Below are 22519 nucleotides of genomic sequence, written 5' to 3'. Positions count from 1 at the left end.
TTAAATCAAACATAAAACAATAAAACATGAAAGGTATATCCTATTTGAAAGAAAAATGAAAAATGAAATGAATAAAATAACATTTGAACTCAACGCTAATGTAACACTTGGGTGTCTGGTGTTGGTGACACTGTTGTTGAAATCGTAGCCGTTGCTGATGATGGGGTGGGGGGGGTCGCAGGTGTTGGTGACCATCCACTGGCTAGTTCTTCACAGTATACCAGGGAGTATTCTATCCCGAAGACAGGAAAGCAGGTTCTTTACCGCTGCAATGATGTGGGGTTACGTCCTGCAATTTCATACAGGTGCACAGGTAGTTAAATCCAAAATGGGGAAGTCTCTGGACGTTAGTCCTTCTCCATCTGTTCTGCTCGTTGATTGCCAGGTGACCCTCTCTGACATCCAAGCTGGAACGATAGACAGGTTACCCACTGCTTAAATAATCACTCTCCATGGCAGTGTACATTACTCAAAAGACGTGGTGATTATTACAACAGTCAACCTAGAGCAAGACTGAAAGGACTAAGTTTATTATTGGTCAAAAGTGAAGCTTTCAACCAATAAATCCACTAGAATACAAGGCAGGCATGTACTTACAGTAGTGTTGGGAGCTGTGAGTCGAGTGATTTACTGTTTGACCAGAGCCCCACACGCCACCTTTCGAGGGGGGGGGTGGAAGAGGGAGGGGAAGGGATAGCGGGAGCTAGACTGACCCTACGTTAACAAGCAGCCGGCAATCAAACTATCACTTTAGGGGTGGGGGAGAAAAGGCGGGAAAAACGGGAGCGTGACTCACCCTACCTTAACTAGTAGCCGGCAATGAAACTATCACTTTCGGGGAGGGGGAAGAAAGGCGGGAGCTTGACTTACCCTACCTTAACTAGTAGCCGGTAATGAAACTATCGTTACTATATCTCTACTCCTATCTATTGAACTTTTCCCTCACACTCCCCCATACCAAGACTTATAGTCAAGGAGTATAAGAAGAATAGGCGAGGAAAAAGTTCTAACATGTGGAAGTCGCGTAAGGCAACAAATCTTCTACTGACTGTCACGACTTAACCAGTCAGAGAAATAATTGGATGAACCATTGATATACACAATATGGAACTTAAAAGCCTGGAGTGCCAATGTCCACCTCAAGAGGCGACTGTTGGTTCCCTTAAAAGTTTCTAGGTATATCAAAAGTTTGTGGTCTGTTTCTAAAATGAATTCTTTTCCCAGCAAATAAAATTTAAGTTTGGAGATACCTCACACAAGGGCTAAACATTCCTTTTCTATTGTCGAGTATCTTGTTTCTGCGGGAAGGAGTTTCCGGCTTAGGAAGCATACAGGGAAGGGAGTACCATCATGGTATTGTAGTAACACTGCACCTAAGCCAGTATTGGAGGCATCAGTTCTCAAACAAAATTTTTTATTAATATCTGGAATCTTAAGTATAGGGTTTTTCGAAAATATACTTTTAATCTCATTAAACTTATCCTGAGCTACGTCGGAAAGTTCAAGAGGTTCCTTCACAGACTTTTTAAGGAAGTCAGATAAGATGCCTGTAAGATCAGTAAGATTCGGGATAAACCGTGCATAAAAATTTACAGTACCAAGAAAGCTTCGCATGAGCTTCTTGGTTTTGGGGAATTTAAATTCTAATAAAGCTTTGATCTTACTCGGGAGAGGCTGCAGAGAGTAATTAGAAAGTATCAGTCCAAGATATCTAATCTTGTTATACCCAAGGAAGCATTTCTTCGGCTTGACGGTGAGGCCATGTGAGCGTAACCTACGCAAAACTGATGTTAATGTTTGGATATGTTCGCCCCACGTGGATGTCATTACGTAAATGTTATCAAAATAAACTGAAACATTTGGCATATTACCCAAGACCTTTCTCATCAGTCTCACGTAGGTAGCACAGGCAGTTACCAAACCGAAGGGCATAGTTTTATATTGCATCAGTCCTTGGTGTGTAGGAAAAGCGGTGTACTGCTTAGAAGAAGGATCTAACATTACTTGATGATATGCCTGCGCAATATCAATCTCTGAAAAGAAGGAAGCGTCATAAAATTTGTGTAGATCGCTATCTATTAAGGGCATAGGCTCAGCATCCCACCGAGTTATAGCATTAAGGCCTCTGAAGTCAATAGCAAGTCTATATGAATTATCCTCCTTCTTAACCATGACTACAGGTGAGCAATATGAAGATTCTGAAGGTTCAATGATCTTTAGTTTTAATAATTTGTCTACCTCTCGGTCAAATGCATCCCTAAGGTGAACTGGAACTGGGTATAATTTCCGTTTGATAGGATTGTCCGTCACTAAGTCAATCTTATGGACTACCGTGGAGGTAACACCTGGAATATCAGTAAAGACGTCTGAAAAGTTACTCACACATTGAAGTAGTTCATGTCTCTTATGGTCATCCAAAGATTCATTAATATTAATGTTGGTTGCGTCCGAGTGGTCAAGAGTCACCAAGTCATGTAGTTCTTCATCATAGTCTAAGTTAGAGGTGTCAGTTACACACATTTTACATTCTTCAGTTGTCTTATCAAGTTCGTGTGGAAAAACTAAGTCAAAGTTATTAAGGCAGTTAACCAAATTTCTTCGGTAATATTTCTTAAGGATGTTGATATGATAAAGCTTAGGTTTCCCCTTGACTTCTATGAGGTAGTCAACTTTCCCACAAATTTTTAATACTTTATATGGACCTTTCCATGCTACTAACAATTTATTTGACTTGATAGGCAAAAGTACCAGAACTTCATCTCCTACTTTAAAACTTCTCCTCTGACTTTTGGAATCAAAATAGGTTTTGTACTGGTCCATTGACAAACTTAGGTTTTTCGAAACTGTCAGAGGTCTCCTCAAGTTTGGATCTAAGGTCAAGGAGAAACTGGTAAGAAGACTGAACCTCAGCATTTACCTCCTCATTAGTCCATAAGTCATGAAGGATGGACAATGGGCCTCTGGCCTGTCTACCATAGAGAAGTTCAAAAGGTGAAAACCCCAAAGAGTCACTGGGAACTTCCCTCATGGCAAACAAAGCACAGGGTAGGTAACGATGCCACTCCTTAGGTTTAAGGAGCAAAGTTTCCTTAAAATGGACTTGAGAATCGAATGCTGGCGCTCAATCCTCCCATTACAGCTGGGATGATAGGGTGTGGTGAAGAGAGGCTTCACTCCCAGAAGTTGGTATAGATGTTGCATTAAGTCAGATGTGAATTGTGTCCCACGGTCAGACAAAATTTCTTTAGGGATGCCCACTCTGGAGAAGATGGACAAAAGGGCTTCAGCCACCTCTGTAGTAGTTATGGTCTTTAAGGGAACGGCTTCTGGGAAACTCGAAGCATAATCAACTAATGTTAATATATATCTATGTCCCCCAGATGAAAGTGGAGATAAAGGACCAACGATGTCAATAGCTACTCTTTCAAACGGTACCGTAAAGATAGGCATTTTGACCATAGGTACTCGCCTGGTACCTCAGGAGGATGACAGTTGGCAAACTTTACACGATCTACAATAGGTAGTGACATCTGAGGACATTTTTGGCCAAAAATAGGTTTCCCTAATTTTATTTAAGGTTTTACGATGCGAGAAATGTCCGGCCACTGGCAGGTCATGAGCCATTTTAAGAACAGTCTCTCTGCATTGACTTGGAACAACTAAGATGGAATAGTCTATCTCATCTGAATTTAATTTGAATACTGACTTGTACAAGATATCTTTTATATATTCAAATTTATATGAAAAGTTTTTCCTTTGGATAACTTGATTTTGTTTAGCGGCATTATGGCAATTCTGAAGAGAAGGGCAATTACGTTGCAAATTGACAAAGGAGTCCTTCGATATGTCTAAAGGCTTAAAGTCAGGGAAAATCAAAGGATGGACAGTAGGGGAAGCATGGGCTTTGGTCTGAGCCCTAGTCAAGACATTTATGGTATTGGAGGTGATATCTTCACTTTCATCTAACAAGTGAACCGGTGATCCTAGTACCTCGCTTTCGAGAGTAGCATCACTGGTTTTTAATCCCACATGAATCTCACGAGACATTGTCTCATCTGAACTTTCGAGGGGCTTCTCCGACTCTACAGGAAGAGGATCTGAAACACTTATATCCATCTTTGGTGATGAAAGGTCAACCTCAGAAGGAAGAATGGCACCTTTTACATTACCTATTAGTACGGAGCAAGAAGTGATGGGAGCTAGTACGGCTTCAGACCAACCTGTGAACCATTTAGACCTAATGTAACAACGGATGGTAGGAAAAGTGTCTGTACGGCCCAAGTAGTCTGAAAGTATAGCAGAGGAATGAGTTTCTTTAAGATTAGGGAACAGCTTATCAGAAATTACTATACATGTGCATCCAGTGTCTCGTAAAATGGTAGATACATTAAGTCCATTAACTGTTCCTGAACAGAAGGGTGCTTGGTCATTACAGTCTTTAAAACATCTTCCAACTTTTTGGACCTTCTTAGAAGGACAATCTGGACGTTTATGTCCCTTAACACCACACAAATGACAAACAGGAATAAAAGAAGTCATTTGACTTTCCACTAGAGGCTTTGATTTCTTAAGGTCTGATGAACCCTTGCCCTTAGGGTTCGATCCCTTTAGGTCTTTATAGGAATTGTGAGCCTCAGCATACAGGTCAGCAGCCTCAGCAACTTCCTCAGCTTTAATCAGGTTACGTTCTCTGATGAATGTTCGTATCTGGTGGGGAAGAGCTGTCAGGAACTGATCAGCAACCATGAAGTCTCTAAGAGATTCATAACTGTGATCAATTCCTGAACTCTCTATCCAAAAGTCGAACAAACGAAAGAGTGTTACCTGTAGCTGCTGAAAGTTCTGGCCAGGCTGTAAGGTGGCATACCTGAAATCTTTCCTGTAAGAATTTGTGTTTTTTTGATATGCTTTAAGGATCGCCTTCTTCAGTAGGTTATAATTACATATAATATCCTGCGACAAAGTTGCATAGATATTCAAAGCGGTACCAGAAAATAACATTCCTAACCTGGTAGCCCAGGTGTCAGCAGGCCATTCACAGAGGGTAGCGGTATTTTCAAACCTGATAATGTAAGAAGTTATGTCTTCCCCCTCTGTGAAGGGAGGTAAATTAGGTGTTGGAATATGTGCACTAGCTGCACGTTGTTCCATTACTCATTCATCTAATTGCTGTTGTGAGAAAGTTAACTTCTTATTCTCTAATTCAGGGCGAGTTTGTTCGAGCTCGCGATCCTTTTCTCTCTCTCTTAACTCATATTCTCTGTCCTTTGTTCTTTCCTCAAGTTCCCTTAATTTAACCTGTTCCTCACGTATCTTAGCTTGTTCCTCACGTACTCTTGCTCTCTCCTCACGATCAAGTCTATCACGCTCCTTTTTGTCTTCTCTTTCGATTCTCTCTCTCTCCTTTTTCTCTTCTCTTTCGATTCTCTCTCTCTCCTTTTTCTCTTCTCTTTCCCTTTCTAACTGTCTGTCTTCTCTCTCAATTCTCTCTCTCTCAAGTCTTTCCTGGATCTTAGCACTAATGAAAGTTTCTAAATTTTTCCCTGTTATTCCTAACTTACTTCCAGCATTCATCCAAAACTGGTATTCATCCATACTTGCAAGAATAACTTAAACTATCAGGGGAAATGAAACGGGTATTAAAGAAAATGGAGGGTTCTATTCCTGCTCCGCTCAAACTGTAAATAAACCAAAGGGCTCGATCCCTGCTTCAATTAAACAATAGGTATTAATGAAAACGAAGGGTTCTATGCCGGCTCCGAGCAAACAGTAAGTAGAATGGGGTCCCTTGACCATCCAATCTTCTCACCAACAAATCAAGAGTGTCGTATGACAGTTCCCTTGATATAATGAAGAGCTCAATGAAACAAGTTGTCACTGGAAAATCTCGGGTCCCTAGAGTCTAATCCTCCAAAGTGTTTCAAGCTCACATGAAAAAGTGGCAGAATTAACTATTATATCCTGCCTGACTTGACTTACAATAAATTGAGACTATAACAATCACCAAATCTTTTAAATACCTGTACCGTAGTCCTACCATAGAGAATGATTACTCATGGCTGGTGGTAACCGTCTGTGGTATGCGGCGTTGAAATTCCAATGGTAGATTCGAGATGGAGTTGAATCTTGATTCAGTAGAGTTGATCCTGGCAAGGTTGCCACTTGTGAAGGCTTACTCAGCCCTGTAACAACTTCAGACAGTATTACTCAGGCTGGCTCCTCCTCAGGAAAATTAGTGAATAGAAAAAGAAATAATAATTCACAAAGATAAACACTTTATTATTTATTAAATCAAACATAAAACAATAAAACATGAAAGGTATATCCTATTTGAAAGAAAAATGAAAAATGAAATGAATAAAATAACATTTGAACTCAACGCTAATGTAACACTTGGGTGTCTGGTGTTGGTGACACTTGTTGAAATCGTAGCTGTTGCTGATGATGGGGTGGGGGGGGTCGCAGGTGTTGGTGACCATCCACTGGCTAGTTCTTCACAGTATACCAGTGAGTATTCTATCCCGAAGACAGGAAAGCAGGTTCTTTACCGCTGCAATGATGTGGGGTTATGTCCTGCAATTTCATACAGGTGCACAGGTAGTTAAATCCAAAATGGGGAAGTCTCTGGACGTTAGTCCTTCTCCATCCGTTCTGCTCGTTGATTGCCAGGTGACCCTCTCTGACATCCAAGCTGGAAAGATAGACAGGTTACCCACTGCTTAAATAATCACTCTCCATGGCAGTGTACATTACTCAAAAGACGTGGTGATTATTACAACAGTCAACCTAGAGCAAGACTGAAAGGACTAAGTTTATTATTGGTCAAAAGTGAAGCTTTCAACCAATAAATCCACTAGAATACAAGGCAGGCATGTACTTACAGTAGTGTTGGGAGCTGTGAGTCGAGTGATTTACTGTTTGACCAGAGCCCCACACGTCACCTTTCGAGGGGGGGGTGGAAGAGGGAGGGGAAGGGATAGCGGGAGCTAGACTGACCCTACGTTAACAAGCAGCCGGCAATCAAACTATCACTTTAGGGGTGGGGGAGAAAAGGCGGGAAAAATGGGAGCGTGACTCACCCTACCTTAACTAGTAGCCGGCAATGAAACTAACACTTTCGGGGAGGGGGAAGAAAGGCGGGAGCTTGACTTACCCTACCTTAACTAGTAGCCGGTAATGAAACTATCGTTACTATATCTCTACTCCTATCTATTGAACTTTTCCCTCACACCCAGTGCCCCAAATATATTGAGAAATAAAAAACCTTTTTTTTTGTTGAGAAAAAGAGCACATTTTTCTAAGTGTTATAGGGTGAAGAAATTTTTTTTAGGTTCTGTACTTACTGAGATATGAGGCTGAAAAGTTGGCACTGGATGCTCACGTGACAGCAACATCGAGTCCTGACGCTTGCAGAAGTGTTGCCGATATACCTTTTTTTCCATTTTTCATATTTTATATAATTTTTATGTTCTGATAATTACAATTTATAGTAGTTCTTGTCATTTCATAACCAATCTTTGTTCTGACACTAGTATTAGGTACTGAAATTGTACTCACATTGTCACAAACACACTGACAGGTGGACATTTACACCTGTCTTGGCCATTTACTATTGTCTTGGAATACAGTGGAGCCCCGCCTTACGAACGCATCGCGTTACGTTAAATCCGCCATACAAAGCATTTGAACGCAAAAATTTTGCCTCACCTCACGATAAAAAACTCGCCTTAGGTGATTCGTCCAGGACGTGTCCAACGTGTAGCCTCAGCGCCAGTGTTTACAAGCCAGCTAGTGCGGTCTCATCTACACATACATTCGGTACATTTCACATTATCCCAGTGTTGTTAGTGCTTGTAACTGCAAAATAAGTCACCATGGACTCCAAGAAAGCTTCTAGTGCCATCCCTCTGGTAAAAAGGGCAAGAATTAGTATGGAATTGAAAAAAGAGATTAAGGAAATGTGTGCAAAGTGGGTTGAACTGCAAACCCTTATGGATGAAAATCGCCCTGAAACAGCTACTGCAAGCCATGTTGGCAACCTGTACAATGACAATGTTATGGCCCATTTTAGGAAAGTCTTAAAGGAACGAGAGGTACAGAGCTCTATGGACAGATTTGTTGTGTGACAGAGGTCCAGTGACTCTCAAGCTGGTCCTAGTGGCATTAAAAGAAGAAGGGAAGTAACCCCAGAAAAGGACTTGCTACCTCAAGTCCTAATGGAAGGGGATTTCCCCTTCTAAAGAATAACTTCCACACTCTCCCCTCCTCCCATCTCATCAATCATCACCAGATCTTCAATAAAGGTAAGTGTCATGTATTCTATTCTTAGTAGAGTAGTAATTGTGCATGTCTTCTTCAGTTTGTATTAAAATTAATATTTCATGTGGTAAAATTTTTTTTATTCATACTTTGGGGTGTCAGGAACAGATTAATTTGATTTACATTACAGTGGACCCTCGACCAACGATATTAATTCGTTCCTGAGAGCTCATCGTTAATCAAAATTATCGTTAGTCGAGTTAATTTTCCCATAAGAAATAATGGAAATCAAATTAATCCATGCAAGACACCCAAAAGTATTGAAAAAAAAAAATGTTTACCACATGAAATATTAATTTTAATACACACAAACCGAAGAAGACATGTACAATTATATGACACTTACCTTTATTGAAGATTTGGTGATGATTGATGGGATGGGAGGAGGGGAGACTGTGGATGGTGTTAGTGTTTAGAAGGGGAATCCCCTTCCATTAGGACTTGAGGTGTAAAGTCCTTTTCCGGGGTTACTTCCCTTCTTCTTTTAATGCCACTAGGACCAGCTTGAGAGTCGGTGAACCTCTGTCGCACAACATATCTGTCCATAGAGGCCTGTACCTCCCGTTCCTTTATGACATTCCTAAAGTGTTTCACAACATTGTCAGTGTCACAATTAAACACTTGTTCAGGTTTCAGTTCTTCAATGTCTATGTACTCCTTGAATTCCTGTACATATTTTTCAGCTGGTTTTTGGTCCAAACTGGCAGCCTCATCATGCCTTATCACACTATGTATGCCACTACGATTCTTAAATCTCTCAAACCAACCTTTACTGACCTTAAATTCACTCACATCACCACTAGTTGCAGGCATTTTTCTAATTAAATCTTCATGCAACTTCCTAGCCTTTTCACATATGATCGCTTGAGAGATGCTATCTCCTGCTATCTGTTTTTCGTTTATCCACGCCAATAACAGTCTCTCAACATCTTCTATCACTTGCGATCTCAGTTTTGAAAACATAGTTGCACCTTCGGCAAGAACAGCTTCCTTGATTGCCGTTTTCTTGGCCACAATAGTAGCGATGGTTGATTGGGGTTTTGTGTACAACCTGGCCGGCTCGGAGACACACACTCCACTTTCATACTTAGCAATGATCTCTTTCTTCATATCCATAGCAATTCTCACCCTTTTTGCTGTAGGGTTGGCACTAGAAGCTTTCTTGGGGCCCATGGTGACTTACTTTGCAGGTGCAATCACTAAAAACGCTCTGATAATATGAAATGTTCCGATTGTGTGTTTGGATGGGACCGCGGTGGCTGGCTGGCTTGTAAACACTGGCCTGAAGTGGACGCGTCTCAGATGGAACGAATTGTGTTGGTCGGGTTTTTTAGCGCTAGTCGAGGCAAATTTTTTGCGTTAAAATGTATCGCTAGTCGGATTTAACGTTAGACGATGCCATCGTTGGTCGAGGGTTCACTGTACGTATTTCTTATGGGTAAAATTAATTCGGTTAGCGATAATTTCGGCTTACGATGAACTCTCAGGAGCAGATTAATATCAAAAGGTGGGGGTCCACTGTATATACAAAGTATATATAGGTCCCAGCAATGTTTTGGATATATGGAAGTATATGATAATAGTAAGGAGAAGGAGGAGGAGGAGGATTAGGAGAAGGAGAAGGAGGAGGAGGAGGAGAAGGAGAAGAAGGAGGAGGAGTAGAAGAAGAATACAGTGGACCCCTGCATACCGTACGCATCGTATACCGTACAATCCGCATACCGCTCGCTTTGATTGCAAAAATTTTGCCTCGCATACCGCCCAAAAACCATCTCACTGCTCTTCGTCCGAGACGCGTCCAATGTGCGCCCTCAGCCAGCCTCACATGTTCCGCCGGTGGCATTGTTTACCAGCCAGCCTCCGTGGTAACATCCAAGCATACAATCGGAATATTTCGTATTATTACAGTGTTTTCGGTGCTTTATCTGGAAAATAAGTGACCATGGGCCCCAAGAAAGCTTCTAGTGCCAACCCTACAGGAATAAGGGTGAGAATTCCTATAGAGATGAAGAAAGAGATCATTGATAAGTATGAAAGTGGAGTGCGTGTCGCCGACCTGGTCAGGTTGTACAAGAAACCCAAATCAACCATCTCTACTATTGTGGGCAACAGAAAGGCAATCAAGGAAGCTGTTCTTGCCAAAGGTTTAACTGTGTTTTCGAAACAGAGATCGCAAGTGATGGAAGATGTTGAGAGACTCTTATTGGTGTGGATAAATGAAAAACAGCTAGCAGGAGATAGCATCTCTCAAGCGATCATAAGCGAAAAGGCTAGGAAGTTGCATGAGGATTTAATTAAAAAAATGCATGCAACTAGTGATGATGTGAGTGAATTTAAGGCCAGCAAAGGTTGGTTTGAGAGATTTAAGAAGCGTAGTGGCATACATAGTGTGATAAGGCATGGTGAGGCTGCCAGTTCGGACCACAAAGCAGCTGAAAAATACGTGCAGGAATTCAAGGAGTACATAGACAGTGAAGGACTGAAACCTGAACAAGTGTTTAATTGTGATGAAACAGGCCTGTTTTGGAAGAAAATGCCAAGCAGGACCTACATTACTCAGGAGGAAAAGGCACTCCCAGGACATAAGCCTATGAAAGACAGGCTTACTTTGTTGATGTGTTCCAATGCTACTGGTGATTGCAAAGTGAAGCCTTTATTAGTGTATCACTCTGAAACTCCCAGACCGTTCAGGCAAAAGAATGTCCTCAAGGAGAATTTGTGTGTGCTGTGGAGGGCAAACAGTAAGGCATGGGTCACTAGGGACTTTTTCTATGACTGGTTACACCATGCATTTGCCCCCAATGTGAAAGATTACCTAACTGAAAAGAAATTAGAACTTAAGTGCCTCCTGGTGTTAGACAATGCCCCTGGTCATCCTACAGACGTGGCAGAGCGACTTTATGGGGACATGAAATTCATTAAGGTGAAGTTTTTGCCTCCTAATACCACTCCTCTCCTGCAGCCCATGGACCAGCAGGTTATTGCAAACTTCAAAAAACTGTACACAAAAGCTCTGTTTGAAAGGTGCTTTGTAGTGACCTCAGAAACTCAACTGACTCTAAGAGAGTTTTGGAGAGAGCACTTTAATATCCTCAATTGTGTAAACCTTATAGGTAAGGCTTGGGAGGGAGTGACTAAGAAGACCTTGAACTCTGCTTGGAAGAAACTGTGGCCAGAATGTGTAGACAAAAGGGATTTTGAAGGGTTTGAGGCTAACCCTGAGAGGATTATGCCAGTTGAGGAATCCATTGTGGCATTGGGAAAGTCCTTAGGGTTGGAGGTTAGTGGGGATGATGTGGAAGAGTTGGTGGAGGAGGACAATGAAGAACTAACCACTGATGAGCTGATAGATCAACTTCAACAGCAAGAGGCCAGACCTGAGGAAACTGGTTCAGAGGAGGGGAGAGAGAAATTGAAGAAGTTGCCTACTACAAAGATAAAGGAAATCTGTGCAAAGTGGCTTGAAGTGCAAACCTTCATGGATGAAAATCACCCTCACACAGCTATTGCAAGCCGTGTTGGCAACCTGTACACTGACAATGTTGTGAAACACTTTAGGGAAGTCATAAAGGAACGAGAGGTACAGGCCACTATGGACAGATATGTTGTGCGACAGAAGTCCAGTGACTGAAGCTGGTCTTAGTGGCATTAAAAGAAGAAGGGAAGTAACCCCAGAAAAGGACTCGACACCTCAAGTCTTAATGGAAGGGGATTCCCCTTCTAAACACTAACACTCTCTCTCCCCTCCTCCCATCCCATCAATCATCACCAGATCTTCAATAAAAGTAAGTGTCATGTAATTGTGCATGCCTTTTTCAGTTTGTGTGTATTAAAATTAACATTTCATGTGGTAAAAATAATTTTTTTTCATACTTTTGGGTGTCTTGCACGGATTAATTTAATTTCCATTATTTCTTATGGGGAAAATTCATTCGCATACCGAACATTTCGCATAACAACCAGCCCTCTTGCACGGATTAAAGTCGCTATGCGGTGGTCCACTGTACATAATAATAATAAAATAATAAGTTCCCTTGAAGCACGAAAAACAAAGTCCACCCCTGACAGTGATGTGATAAGATGAGATAACATTTGATAAGAGCTGACATTTGATGAGCATTTGCGAGGGTGCAGTGATAGGACTTGATAAGAAAAGATTCCGGCCTCCCTTTGTTTTCGCTGGTACACAAACATATCTGTCTATTTGTCTGTCAAGCTCCCTGTGTATCTGTCTATCTGTCAGCCAGCCAATCAGCCAGCCAGCCAATCAGCCAGCCAGCCAGCCAATCAGCCAGCCAGCCAGCCAATCAGCCAGCCAGCCAGCCAATCAGCCAGCCAGCCAGCCAATCAGCCAGCCAGCCAGCCAGCCAATCAGCCAGCCAGCCAGCCAATCAGCCAGCCAGCCAGCCAATCAGCCAGCCAGCCAGCCAATCAGCCAGCCAGCCAGCCAATCAGCCAGCCAGCCAGCCAATCAGCCAGCCAGCCAGCCAATCAGCCAGCCAGCCAGCCAATCAGCCAATCAGCCAGCCAGCCAGCCAATCAGCCAGCCAGCCAGCCAATCAGCCAGCCAGCCAGCCAATCAGCCAGCCAGCCAGCCAATCAGCCAGCCAGCCAGCCAATCAGCCAGCCAGCCAGCCAATCAGCCAGCCAGCCAATCAGCCAGCCAGCCAGCCAATCAGCCAGCCAGCCAGCCAGCCAGCCAGCCAGCCAGCCAGCCAGCCAATCAGCCAGCCAGCCAGCCAATCAGCCAGCCAGCCAGCCAATCAGCCAGCCAGCCAGCCAATCAGCCAGCCAGCCAGCCAATCAGCCAGCCAGCCAGCCAATCAGCCAGCCAGCCAGCCAATCAGCCAGCCAGCCAGCCAGCCAATCAGCCAGCCAGCCAGCCAATCAGCCAGCCAGCCGGCCAGCTAATCAGCCAGCCGGCCAGCCAATCAGCCAGCCAGACAGCCAATCATCCAGCCAGCCAGCCAATCAGCCAGCCAGCCAGCCAATCAGCCAGCCAGCCAGCCAATCAGCCAGCCAGCCAGCCAATCAGCCAGCCAGCCAGCCAATCAGCCAGCCAGCCAGCCAATCAGCCAGTCAGCCAGCCAATCAGCCAGCCAGCCAGCCAATCAGCCAGCCAGCCAGCCAATCAGCCAGCCAGCCAGCCAATCAGCCAGCCAGCCAGCCAATCAGCCAGCCAGCCAGCCAATCAGCCAGCCAGCCAGCCAATCAGCCAGCCAGCCAGCCAATCAGCCAGCCAGCCAGCCAATCAGCCAGCCAGCCTGCCTGCCTGCCTGCCTGCCTGCCTGCCTGCCTGCCTGCCTGCCTGCCTGCCTGCCTGCCTGCCTGCCTGCCTGCCTGCCTGCCTGCCTGCCTTGTTTATCTTTACTTAGGGCATAGGTTATAAGACATTCTGAAAGGGTGTTGCACAAATATTGCGCATGGGTTATTATTGAGTTTTCTTGATATTTCCTCGACCATTTGTGGCCACATTCACCTCAAAGCCTCTAAACTCAGGGTCAAAATCACTTTCCTCTTAACATGGATGGGATTGTTAATACTACATTACATCAGTGAATCCCAGGTGATTGCTGCGCTGTTTGCTCTAGCTGGTGCTCATTTGAACTGGTGCTCCCACAAGGTACTAAGTGGCCCCAGATTTTTTTAATACCATGCACACTGAGTGTTAGGACCCATTCTATGCTGACAAGGGATCTCAGGCCAATAGTGCCAAATTTGAAGGCAGGAAAAATAAAACGTACATACATCTACCATCCGACTTATGACCGAGTTCTGTTCCGAGAAACCGGTCATAAGTCGAAATGGTTGTAAGTCGAACTTGACTACTGAATATCAACAAAACATTTTTGTAATGACTTTATTTTATTGTTTTATTTTGGTATTTCATGTATTTTATTGTTTTATTTTGGTATTTCATGTTTTACTTTACTTTTTATGTTGTTAGTACTGTATTTTATACTGTAAGGTTTAGGATAAACACTGTGTACAACACAGATAGTTGTTTATTTCCCAGAAATTTGGCATAAAAAGCACGGTCGTAAGTCGAGCAGGTCGTAAGTCGGATGGTAGGTGTATACGTTTGGGGCACTAGCGGTAAAAATGTATATATATATATATATATGTTTGGACTGTTTACGGGTTAAAAAAGCTTTTACAAAAATACACTTACATAATTGTCTGAGTTGGGAGCTGTTCGAAACTCAAGGTACCGCTGTATTTTTAAAATTTTCATAGAGAAAATTTCTGAATTTTCTAAAAGCTTTCATTTTATGCAGGTTTGCCCATCATATCCTAGTGCTGTTGTGGTCCCCAAGAATATTGAGGATAATGATCTTATTGCTATAGCAAACTTCCGTCAAGCTGGCCGCTTTCCTGTCCTGGCATATCGACATGAAGGATCGGTAAGTTTGTTGTAAACAAAACATATTACAGTATTTTAAAAATGTACAGTATGTAAATATAGCAGCATGATGGGTAGAAAATTTATTTGATAGATTATATTTTACCATATTAGCAAACAATTGTTTTATGTTGTTCTTTTTAAGTAATCTGCCCTAAAAAAGAGATTTTTCAAAAACTTCTCTTATCCATGTTGCTAGATATTGTGTGACTTAACCCTTTCAGGGTTTCGGCCGTACTAGTACGGCTTACGCACCAGGGTTTTTGACGTACTAGTATGCCTAAATTCTAGCGCCCTCAAATCTAGTGAGAGAAAGCTGGTAGGCCTACATATGAAAGAATGGGTCTATGTGGTCAGTGTGCGCAGTATAAAAAAAATCCTTCAGCACACAGTGCGTAATGAGAAAAAAAAAAAAACTTTGACAGTGTTTTTGGATTAAAACAGCGACTTTGCACTGTATTTTCGTATGGTATTTATTGTTGTATTCTAGTTTTCCTGGTCTTATTTTATAGAATGGAAGAAATATTACAGAAATTGAGAGGATTTTGACTGGTTTTACAATGAAAAGTACCTTGAAATTGAGCTCAAAGTAGCAGAAATGTTCGATTTTTACCAAAGTTCAAAAGTAAACAAATCATGCTAAGCGTCCAATAAACGTCAACTGGTGAATCTAATATTCTTTCACAAGTGCGCCAATATTATTTATACCATTTCTACACTAATGCAGTAGTCTGCATAACAGTAAATCTTCTATTTTTTGTGAGAATAAAAATTCAAAGTGGAAAGCAAAAGAATGTAAGAGGGGCCTTGGGACGTGACTAATGAACAGAGGAAATGTTATTTTATTGCCAGGAATGTCTTTCTTGTTTATTCTGGACCCTATTTGGAAATTGGCATCTTTTGAAATTTGTGTGAAATTGGCAAAATTGCTAAATTCTGACCACTGTATTGGATAGTTGAAATTGGTAAATGTGTGGTTTCTTGTACTCATTCGATAGAAAAAAAATGGAGTTCTAGCGAAATAGTTATGATTTTTGTCGACTAGTACACTGGAATTGGCTGAAAATAGGGCTCAAAGTGGGCAAAATCGCCAATGCGTAAGCATCGTCGAGACCGCTAAATTCGCGAGAGCATAATTCCGTAAGTTTTCCATCAAATTTCATACTTTTGGTGTCATTATGAGCGGGAAAAGATTCTCTATCTTTTCATAAGAAAAAATAATTTTTTTTTTTTTAAATTTTGGCAACCCTGAGGACAAGTCATGGACAGGACCTGGGGACCCTGAAAGGGTTAAGTGTTGCAAACAGTTATTATTTTGCAGCAGAACTAAATAAATTAAAACTAACCTAATCTTGCTAAAATTAATGTAATGTAATTTAGCTTAGTCCTAGTCAGCCAACCCTTTCAGGTTCCACAGGCCCTCTCAGAGACTTGTTCTCAGGGTCCCTCAAATTTCAAAAAAAAAAATATATTTTTTCTTATGAAAAGATAGAGAATCTTTTCCCGATCATAATGACACCAAAAGTATGAAATTTGATGGAAAACTTACAGAATTATGCTCTCGCGAAGTTAGCGGTCTCGATGATGTTTACGCATCGGCAATTTTGCCCACTTTGAGCCCTATTTTCGGCCAATTCTAATGTACTAGTTGACAAAAATCATAACTATTTTGCTAGAACTCCATTTTTTCAATCGAATGAGTACAAGAAACCACCAATTTGCTGATTTCAACTATCCAATACAGTGGTCAGAATTTAGCACTTTCAAACAAATTTCAAAAGATGCCAATTTCCAAATAGGGTCCAGAATAAACAAGACAGACATTCCTGGCACTAAAATAACATTTCCTCTGTTCATTAGTCACATCCCCATGCCCCTCTTACATTCTTTTGCTTTCCATTTTGAATTTTTATTCTCACAAAAAATAGATTTACTGTTATGCAGATTACTGCATTAGTGTAGAAATGGTATAAATAATGTTGGCGCACTTGTGAAAGAATATTAGACTCACCAGTTGACGTGTATTGGACGCTTAGCATGATTTGTTTACTTTTGAACTTTGGTAAAAATCGAACATTTCTGCTACTTTGAGCTCAATTTCAAGGTACTTTTCATTGTAAAACCAGTCAAAATCATCTCAATTTCTGTAATATGTCTTCCATTCTTTACAATGAGACCGGGAAAACTAGAATACAGTGGACCCCCGGCTTACGATATTATTTCATTCCAGAAGTATGTTCAGGTGCCATTACTGAACAAATTTGGTCCCCTAAGGAATATTGTGAATTAGATTAGTCCATTTCAGACCCCCAAACATACACGTACAAACACACTTACATAAATACACTTACATAATTGGTCGCATTGGAAGCTGATCGTAAAGCGGGGGTCCACTGTACAACAATAAATACTATACGAAAATACAGTGCAAAGTCGCTGTTGTAATCCCAAAACACGGTCAAAGTTTTTTTTCTCATTACGCACTATGTGCTGCAGGATTTTTTTTATACTGCGCACACTGACCACATAGACCCATTCTTTCATATGTAGGCCTACCAGCTTTCTCTCACTAGATTTGAAGGCACTAGAATTTATGAGTACTAGTACGTCATGGACCCAGGTGCGTAAGCCGTACTAGTACGGCCGAAACCCTGAAAGGGTTATGATGTGCATTAATTATGTGATGTTGAGAATGAATTTTTTGCAGTTATTGTAAAAATGAATTTACACTGCTTATTTGGCAAAATGAGTATTACTTTATGAGTGAAGAGTGCAAGCTCTGGTATACTGAAGAACTTTGGAAGCTATATGCTCATTTTTTAGACTGTTTTGCTGGAATGAACTTGTGTCGGTCAATATCCATGATGTCTTGCCCGTGTTTTTTTTTTTTTTTTTTTTTTTTTTTTATTATTATTATCACACTGGCCGATTCCCACCAAGGCAGGGTGGCCCGAAAAAGAAAAACTTTCACCATCATTCACTCCATCACTGTCTTGCCAGAAGGGTGCTTTACACTACAGTTTTTAAACTGCAACATTAACACCCCTCCTTCAGAGTGCAGGCACTGTACTTCCCATCTCCAGGACTCAAGTCCGGCCTGCCGGTTTCCCTGAACCCCTTCATAAATGTTACTTTGCTCACACTCCAACAGCACGCCAAGTATTAAAAACCATTTGTCTCTATTCACTCCTATCAAACACGCTCACGCATGCCTGCTGGAAGTCCAAGCCCCTCGCACACAAAACCTCCTTTACCCCCTCTCTCCAACCTTTCCTAGGCCGACCCCTACCCCGCCTTCCTTCCACTACAGACTGATACACTCTTGAAGTCATTCTATTTCGCTCCATTCTCTCTACATGTCCGAACCACCTCAACAACCCTTCCTCAGCCCTCTGGACAACAGTTTTGGTAATCCCACGCCTCCTCCTAACTTCCAAACTACGAATTCTCTGCATTATATTCACACCACACATTGCCCTCAGACATGACATCTCCACTGCCTCCAGCCTTCTCCTCGCTGCAACATTCATCACCCATGTTTCACACCCATATAAGAGCGTTGGTAAAACTATACTCTCATACATTCCCCTCTTTGCCTCCAAGGACAAAGTTCTTTGTCTCCACAGACTCCTAAGTGCACCACTCACTCTTTTCCCCTCATCAATTCTATGATTCACCTCATCTTTCATAGACCCATCCGCTGACACGTCCACTCCCAAATATCTGAATACATTCACCTCCTCCATACTCTCCCTCCAATCTGATATTCAATCTTTCATCACCCAATCTTTTTGTTTTCCTCATAACCTTACTCTTTCCTGTATTCACCTTTAATTTTCTTCTTTTGCACACCCTACCAAATTCATCCACCAATCTCTGCAACTTCTCTTCAGAATCTCCCAAGAGCACAGTGTCATCAGCAAAGAGCAGCTGTGACAACTCCCACTTTATGTGTGATTCTTTATCTTTTAACTCCACGCCTCTTGCCAAGACCCTTGCATTTACTTCTCTTACAACCCCATCTATAAATATATTAAACAACCACGGTGACATCACACATCCTTGTCTAAGGCCTACTTTTACTGGGAAATAATTTCCCTCTTTCCTACATACTCTAACTTGAGCCTCACTATCCTTGTAAAAACTCTTCACTGCTTTCAGTAACCTACCTCCTACACCATACACTTGCAACATCTGCCACATTGCCCCCCTATCCACCCTGTCATACGCCTTTTCCAAATCCATAAATGCCACAAAGACCTCTTTAGCCTTATCAAAATACTGTTCACTTATATGTTTCACTGTAAACACCTGGTCCACACACCCCCTACCTTTCCTATAGCCTCCTTGTTCATCTGCTATCCTATTCTCCTTCTTACTCTTAATTCTTTCAATAATAACTCTACCATACACTTTACCAGGTATACTCAGCAGACTTATCCCTATGTTTTTACTTTTATAAATACCATCTGGTATATCCCTCTCTTCTTTTAGTAAACACCTTTCACTTTTACTAAATCATTATGCTTTTTTTTTTTTTACCTCAACAGTCATCTCCCATTAAGGCAAGGTGACCCTAAGAAGAAAACACATTCACCTTTATTCATTCAGTAACTGTCTTGCTGGAAGTGTGCTGACTTTACAATTCAAGTTACCTTCTGCCTGCAGCATCCTCACTCCTCCTCCAGAGTGCAAGCACTGCCCATCCCTTCTCCATGACTCAGATCTGACTAGCCAGTTGCCCTGAATACCTTCATGAAAGTTACCGTGCTCACATTCCAGTAGCATGTCCATTAGAAACCACTTGTCTCCATTCACTCCTACGTATCTAACACACTCACACAAGTCTGCTGGATCCTCAAGTCCCTAAAACTCAAAGCCTCCTTTACTCCTTCGCGTCAACCATTCCCTGAACGACCTTGACCCCCTCCTACCTTTCACCCCAAATTTATGCACCATCTTCATCTTTAAGTCACTCCACTAACATGCCCAAACTACCTCAACTTCATATCCATCTGAATTATAGCCTTGCTGAACCTACACTGTGTTGAACTTCTACACTTCAAATTATCTATGTAATATTTACGTCACACATTGCTCTCAAATGTGACATATCCACTGCGTTTAGTTGCTTCCTCCCTACACCATTCAAAACCCATGCCTCACACCCATATAAAAGTGTTTGTACTGCTATACTCTGTTACATTCTATTCTTATTTCCATAGATAAACTTCTTTCTTTCCACAGGTGCCTCAGTGCACCACCTACCTTTTTTCCCTCGTCTATTTTATGGTTGACCTTGTCTTTCATAGACATGTCCACTCCCAGATATATAAACATATCCACTTCCTCCATACTCCTTCCATACAATCTGATATTCAGTTTATTGTTGCTTAGTCTATTGTTTGTTACCCTTATCACCTTTATCTTTTCTTTGTTCACCTTTAGTTTCCTTCTTTTACACACCTTTTAAATTCTATCTGCCATCCTTTGCAACTTGTCTTTGAATGCCTGTTGTAAAAGCAGACTAAAATACCTGGAGCAGTGGGCTAGTTACCCCTTCTCTGGTATTGATTAATAATGATCTTATTTCTACAAGTACATGTACAATGTATACAGGCCTAACTGACATCAATAACATACTACTATATACATAGAAAGTTGCTTGTTGTGCAGAGCTTTTCAGGAAAATTAGGTCAATTTTTTCCTCAGAATACAACCCACACCAGTTGACTAACACCCAGGTACGTAATGATATTACTGATAGGTGAACAGGGCCAGCAGGTGTCTCAAGGAAACATGTCCTAATGTTTCCACCCATACTGGGGATTGAACCACAGACTTCATGTGTGAGCTAAGTGTGCTAGCAATCAAGCTGTTTGAATGTGCGTGGATGCAGTGCGGATGATAAGGAGATGATTGTGGATGTTATGAATGAAAAGAAACTGGATGTCATGGCTCTGAGTGAAACAAAGCTGAAGGAAGGGAGTTGGAGAGTTTCAGTGGGGAGAAATAAAGGGGATTAGGTCAGGAGTTTCCAATAGAGTTGGAGCTAAGGAAGGAGTAGCAATAATGTTGAAGGATCAATTATGGCAGGAAAAGAGGGAATGTAAATGTATAAACTCATGGAGTACAATAAGGATTGGATGTGAAAAATGGGCTATAGTGTTTATGCACTTGGAGAAGAGAGAAGTGTAGAGGAGAGAAAGAGAGATTTTGGCAGATGTTGAGTGAGTGCTTAGGGAGTTTTGAACCAAGTGAGAGTAATTTTGGCAGGGGATCTAAATGCTAAAGTGGGAAAAACTGTTGTGGAGGAAGTAGTAGGTAAGTTTGGGGTGTCAGGAGTAAATGATAATGGGGGGCCTTCAATTGAACTTTATATAGAAAGAGGTTTGGTAATAAGTAATACATATTTTAAGAAAAAGATGATAAATAAGTAAACAAGATATGTTGTAGGGCATAATGAAAATAGTTTGTTGAATTATGTATTGGCGGATAAAGGGTTGATGGGTAGAATTCAGGATATATATGTTTATAGAGGGGCAACAGATATTACAGATTATTATTAAGTTATAGCAACAGTTAGAGTAAGAGGTAGATGAGGCAAAAGGAAAATGGCAACAGCAAGTAAGAGAGAAGTGAAAGTTAGGGTGATATATAAGCAACTATTATGAAAAAGGTGGGCTAGTGAGAGTATAGGTAGTGCAAGGGTTGAAGAAGGATGGAAAAGTTTTAGAAATGCAGAAGTTTGTGGATATAAGAGGGTGAGTATGGGAGGAAAGAGGAGTGATTGGTGAAATGATGGGTAAAGGGTGTAATAAGGGAGAAAAAGCTCCATTGTGAGAAGTTTTTACAAAGCAGAAGTGATATAAGAAAGGAGGAGTATATGGAGAGTAAAAGAGAGATGAAGAGAGTGATGAGGGAGTGCAGAAGGAGAGCAAATGATAGAATGGGTGAGGTGATGTCAACAAATTATACTGAGAATAGGATAAAGTTTTAGAGTGAGATAAATAGGTTGAGAAAGCCTAGGGAACAAATGGATTTGAGAGTTAAAAACAGAATAGGAGAGTTGGAAGTATTGGGAAGATAATGGGAATTTCTTAAGGAACTGTTAAATGTTGATGAAGAGGAGGCAGTGACTTCACACATTGGGCAGGGTGGTATAAAATCTTTGAGGAGTGAAGAAGAGCCAGATGTGAGAGTGGGGAGGTGCATTAGGCATTGGGTAGAATGAAAGGAGGGGTAAAGCACCTGGAACTGGTGGGATCATGACATGTTAAAAGCATGTGGGGATATAATTTTGGAGTGGTTGGTACTTTTGTTCAATAAATGTATGAAAGAGGGGAAGGTCCAGTGACTTTCAAGCTGGTCCTAGTGCCATTAAAAAACAAAGAAGGGAAGTAACCCCAGATAAGCACTTGGTACCTGAAGGCTTTATGGAAAGGGATTCCCCTTCCAAACAATAATCAGTCCTCCCTCTCCCCTCCTCCCCATCTTCCATATACCAGGAAGAGTCTTCAATAAATGTAAGTGTGATGTTAAATGTTTATTTATACATTTTATTAGTGCTTTATATTGATTTGTCATTGTTTTCTGTAATTTTTTTTTTTCAACAAGTCGGCCGTCTCCCACCGAGGCAGGGTGACCCAAAAAGAAAGAAAATCCCCAAAAAGAAAATACCTTCATCATCATTCAACACTTTCACCTCACTCACACATAATCACTGTTTTTGCAGAGGTGCTCAGAACACAACAGTTTAGAAGCATATACATATAAAGATACACAACATATCCCTCC

The 22519-nt window shown here is 41.5% G+C and overlaps 1 protein-coding gene across 1 annotated transcript in view; it reads left to right on the top strand.

Annotated features, from left to right (window-relative positions):
• Nucleotides 1–22519, top strand: part of LOC128706073 (myotubularin-related protein 9-like) — a 178002-nt gene that overhangs the window by 117911 nt on the left and 37572 nt on the right. Inside the window, exon 5 of the mRNA XM_070093314.1 lies at nucleotides 14598–14723. Coding sequence (XP_069949415.1) covers nucleotides 14598–14723 — 126 coding nt within the window. The remainder of the gene's footprint in view (nucleotides 1–14597; nucleotides 14724–22519) is intronic.

The sequence above is a fragment of the Cherax quadricarinatus genome, chromosome 3 (assembly GCF_038502225.1).
Source record: "Cherax quadricarinatus isolate ZL_2023a chromosome 3, ASM3850222v1, whole genome shotgun sequence".
Classification (NCBI taxonomy): domain Eukaryota; kingdom Metazoa; phylum Arthropoda; class Malacostraca; order Decapoda; family Parastacidae; genus Cherax; species Cherax quadricarinatus.
The sequence above is the reverse complement of the archived record's forward strand: the minus strand, read 5'-3'. Positions and strand labels throughout refer to the sequence as shown.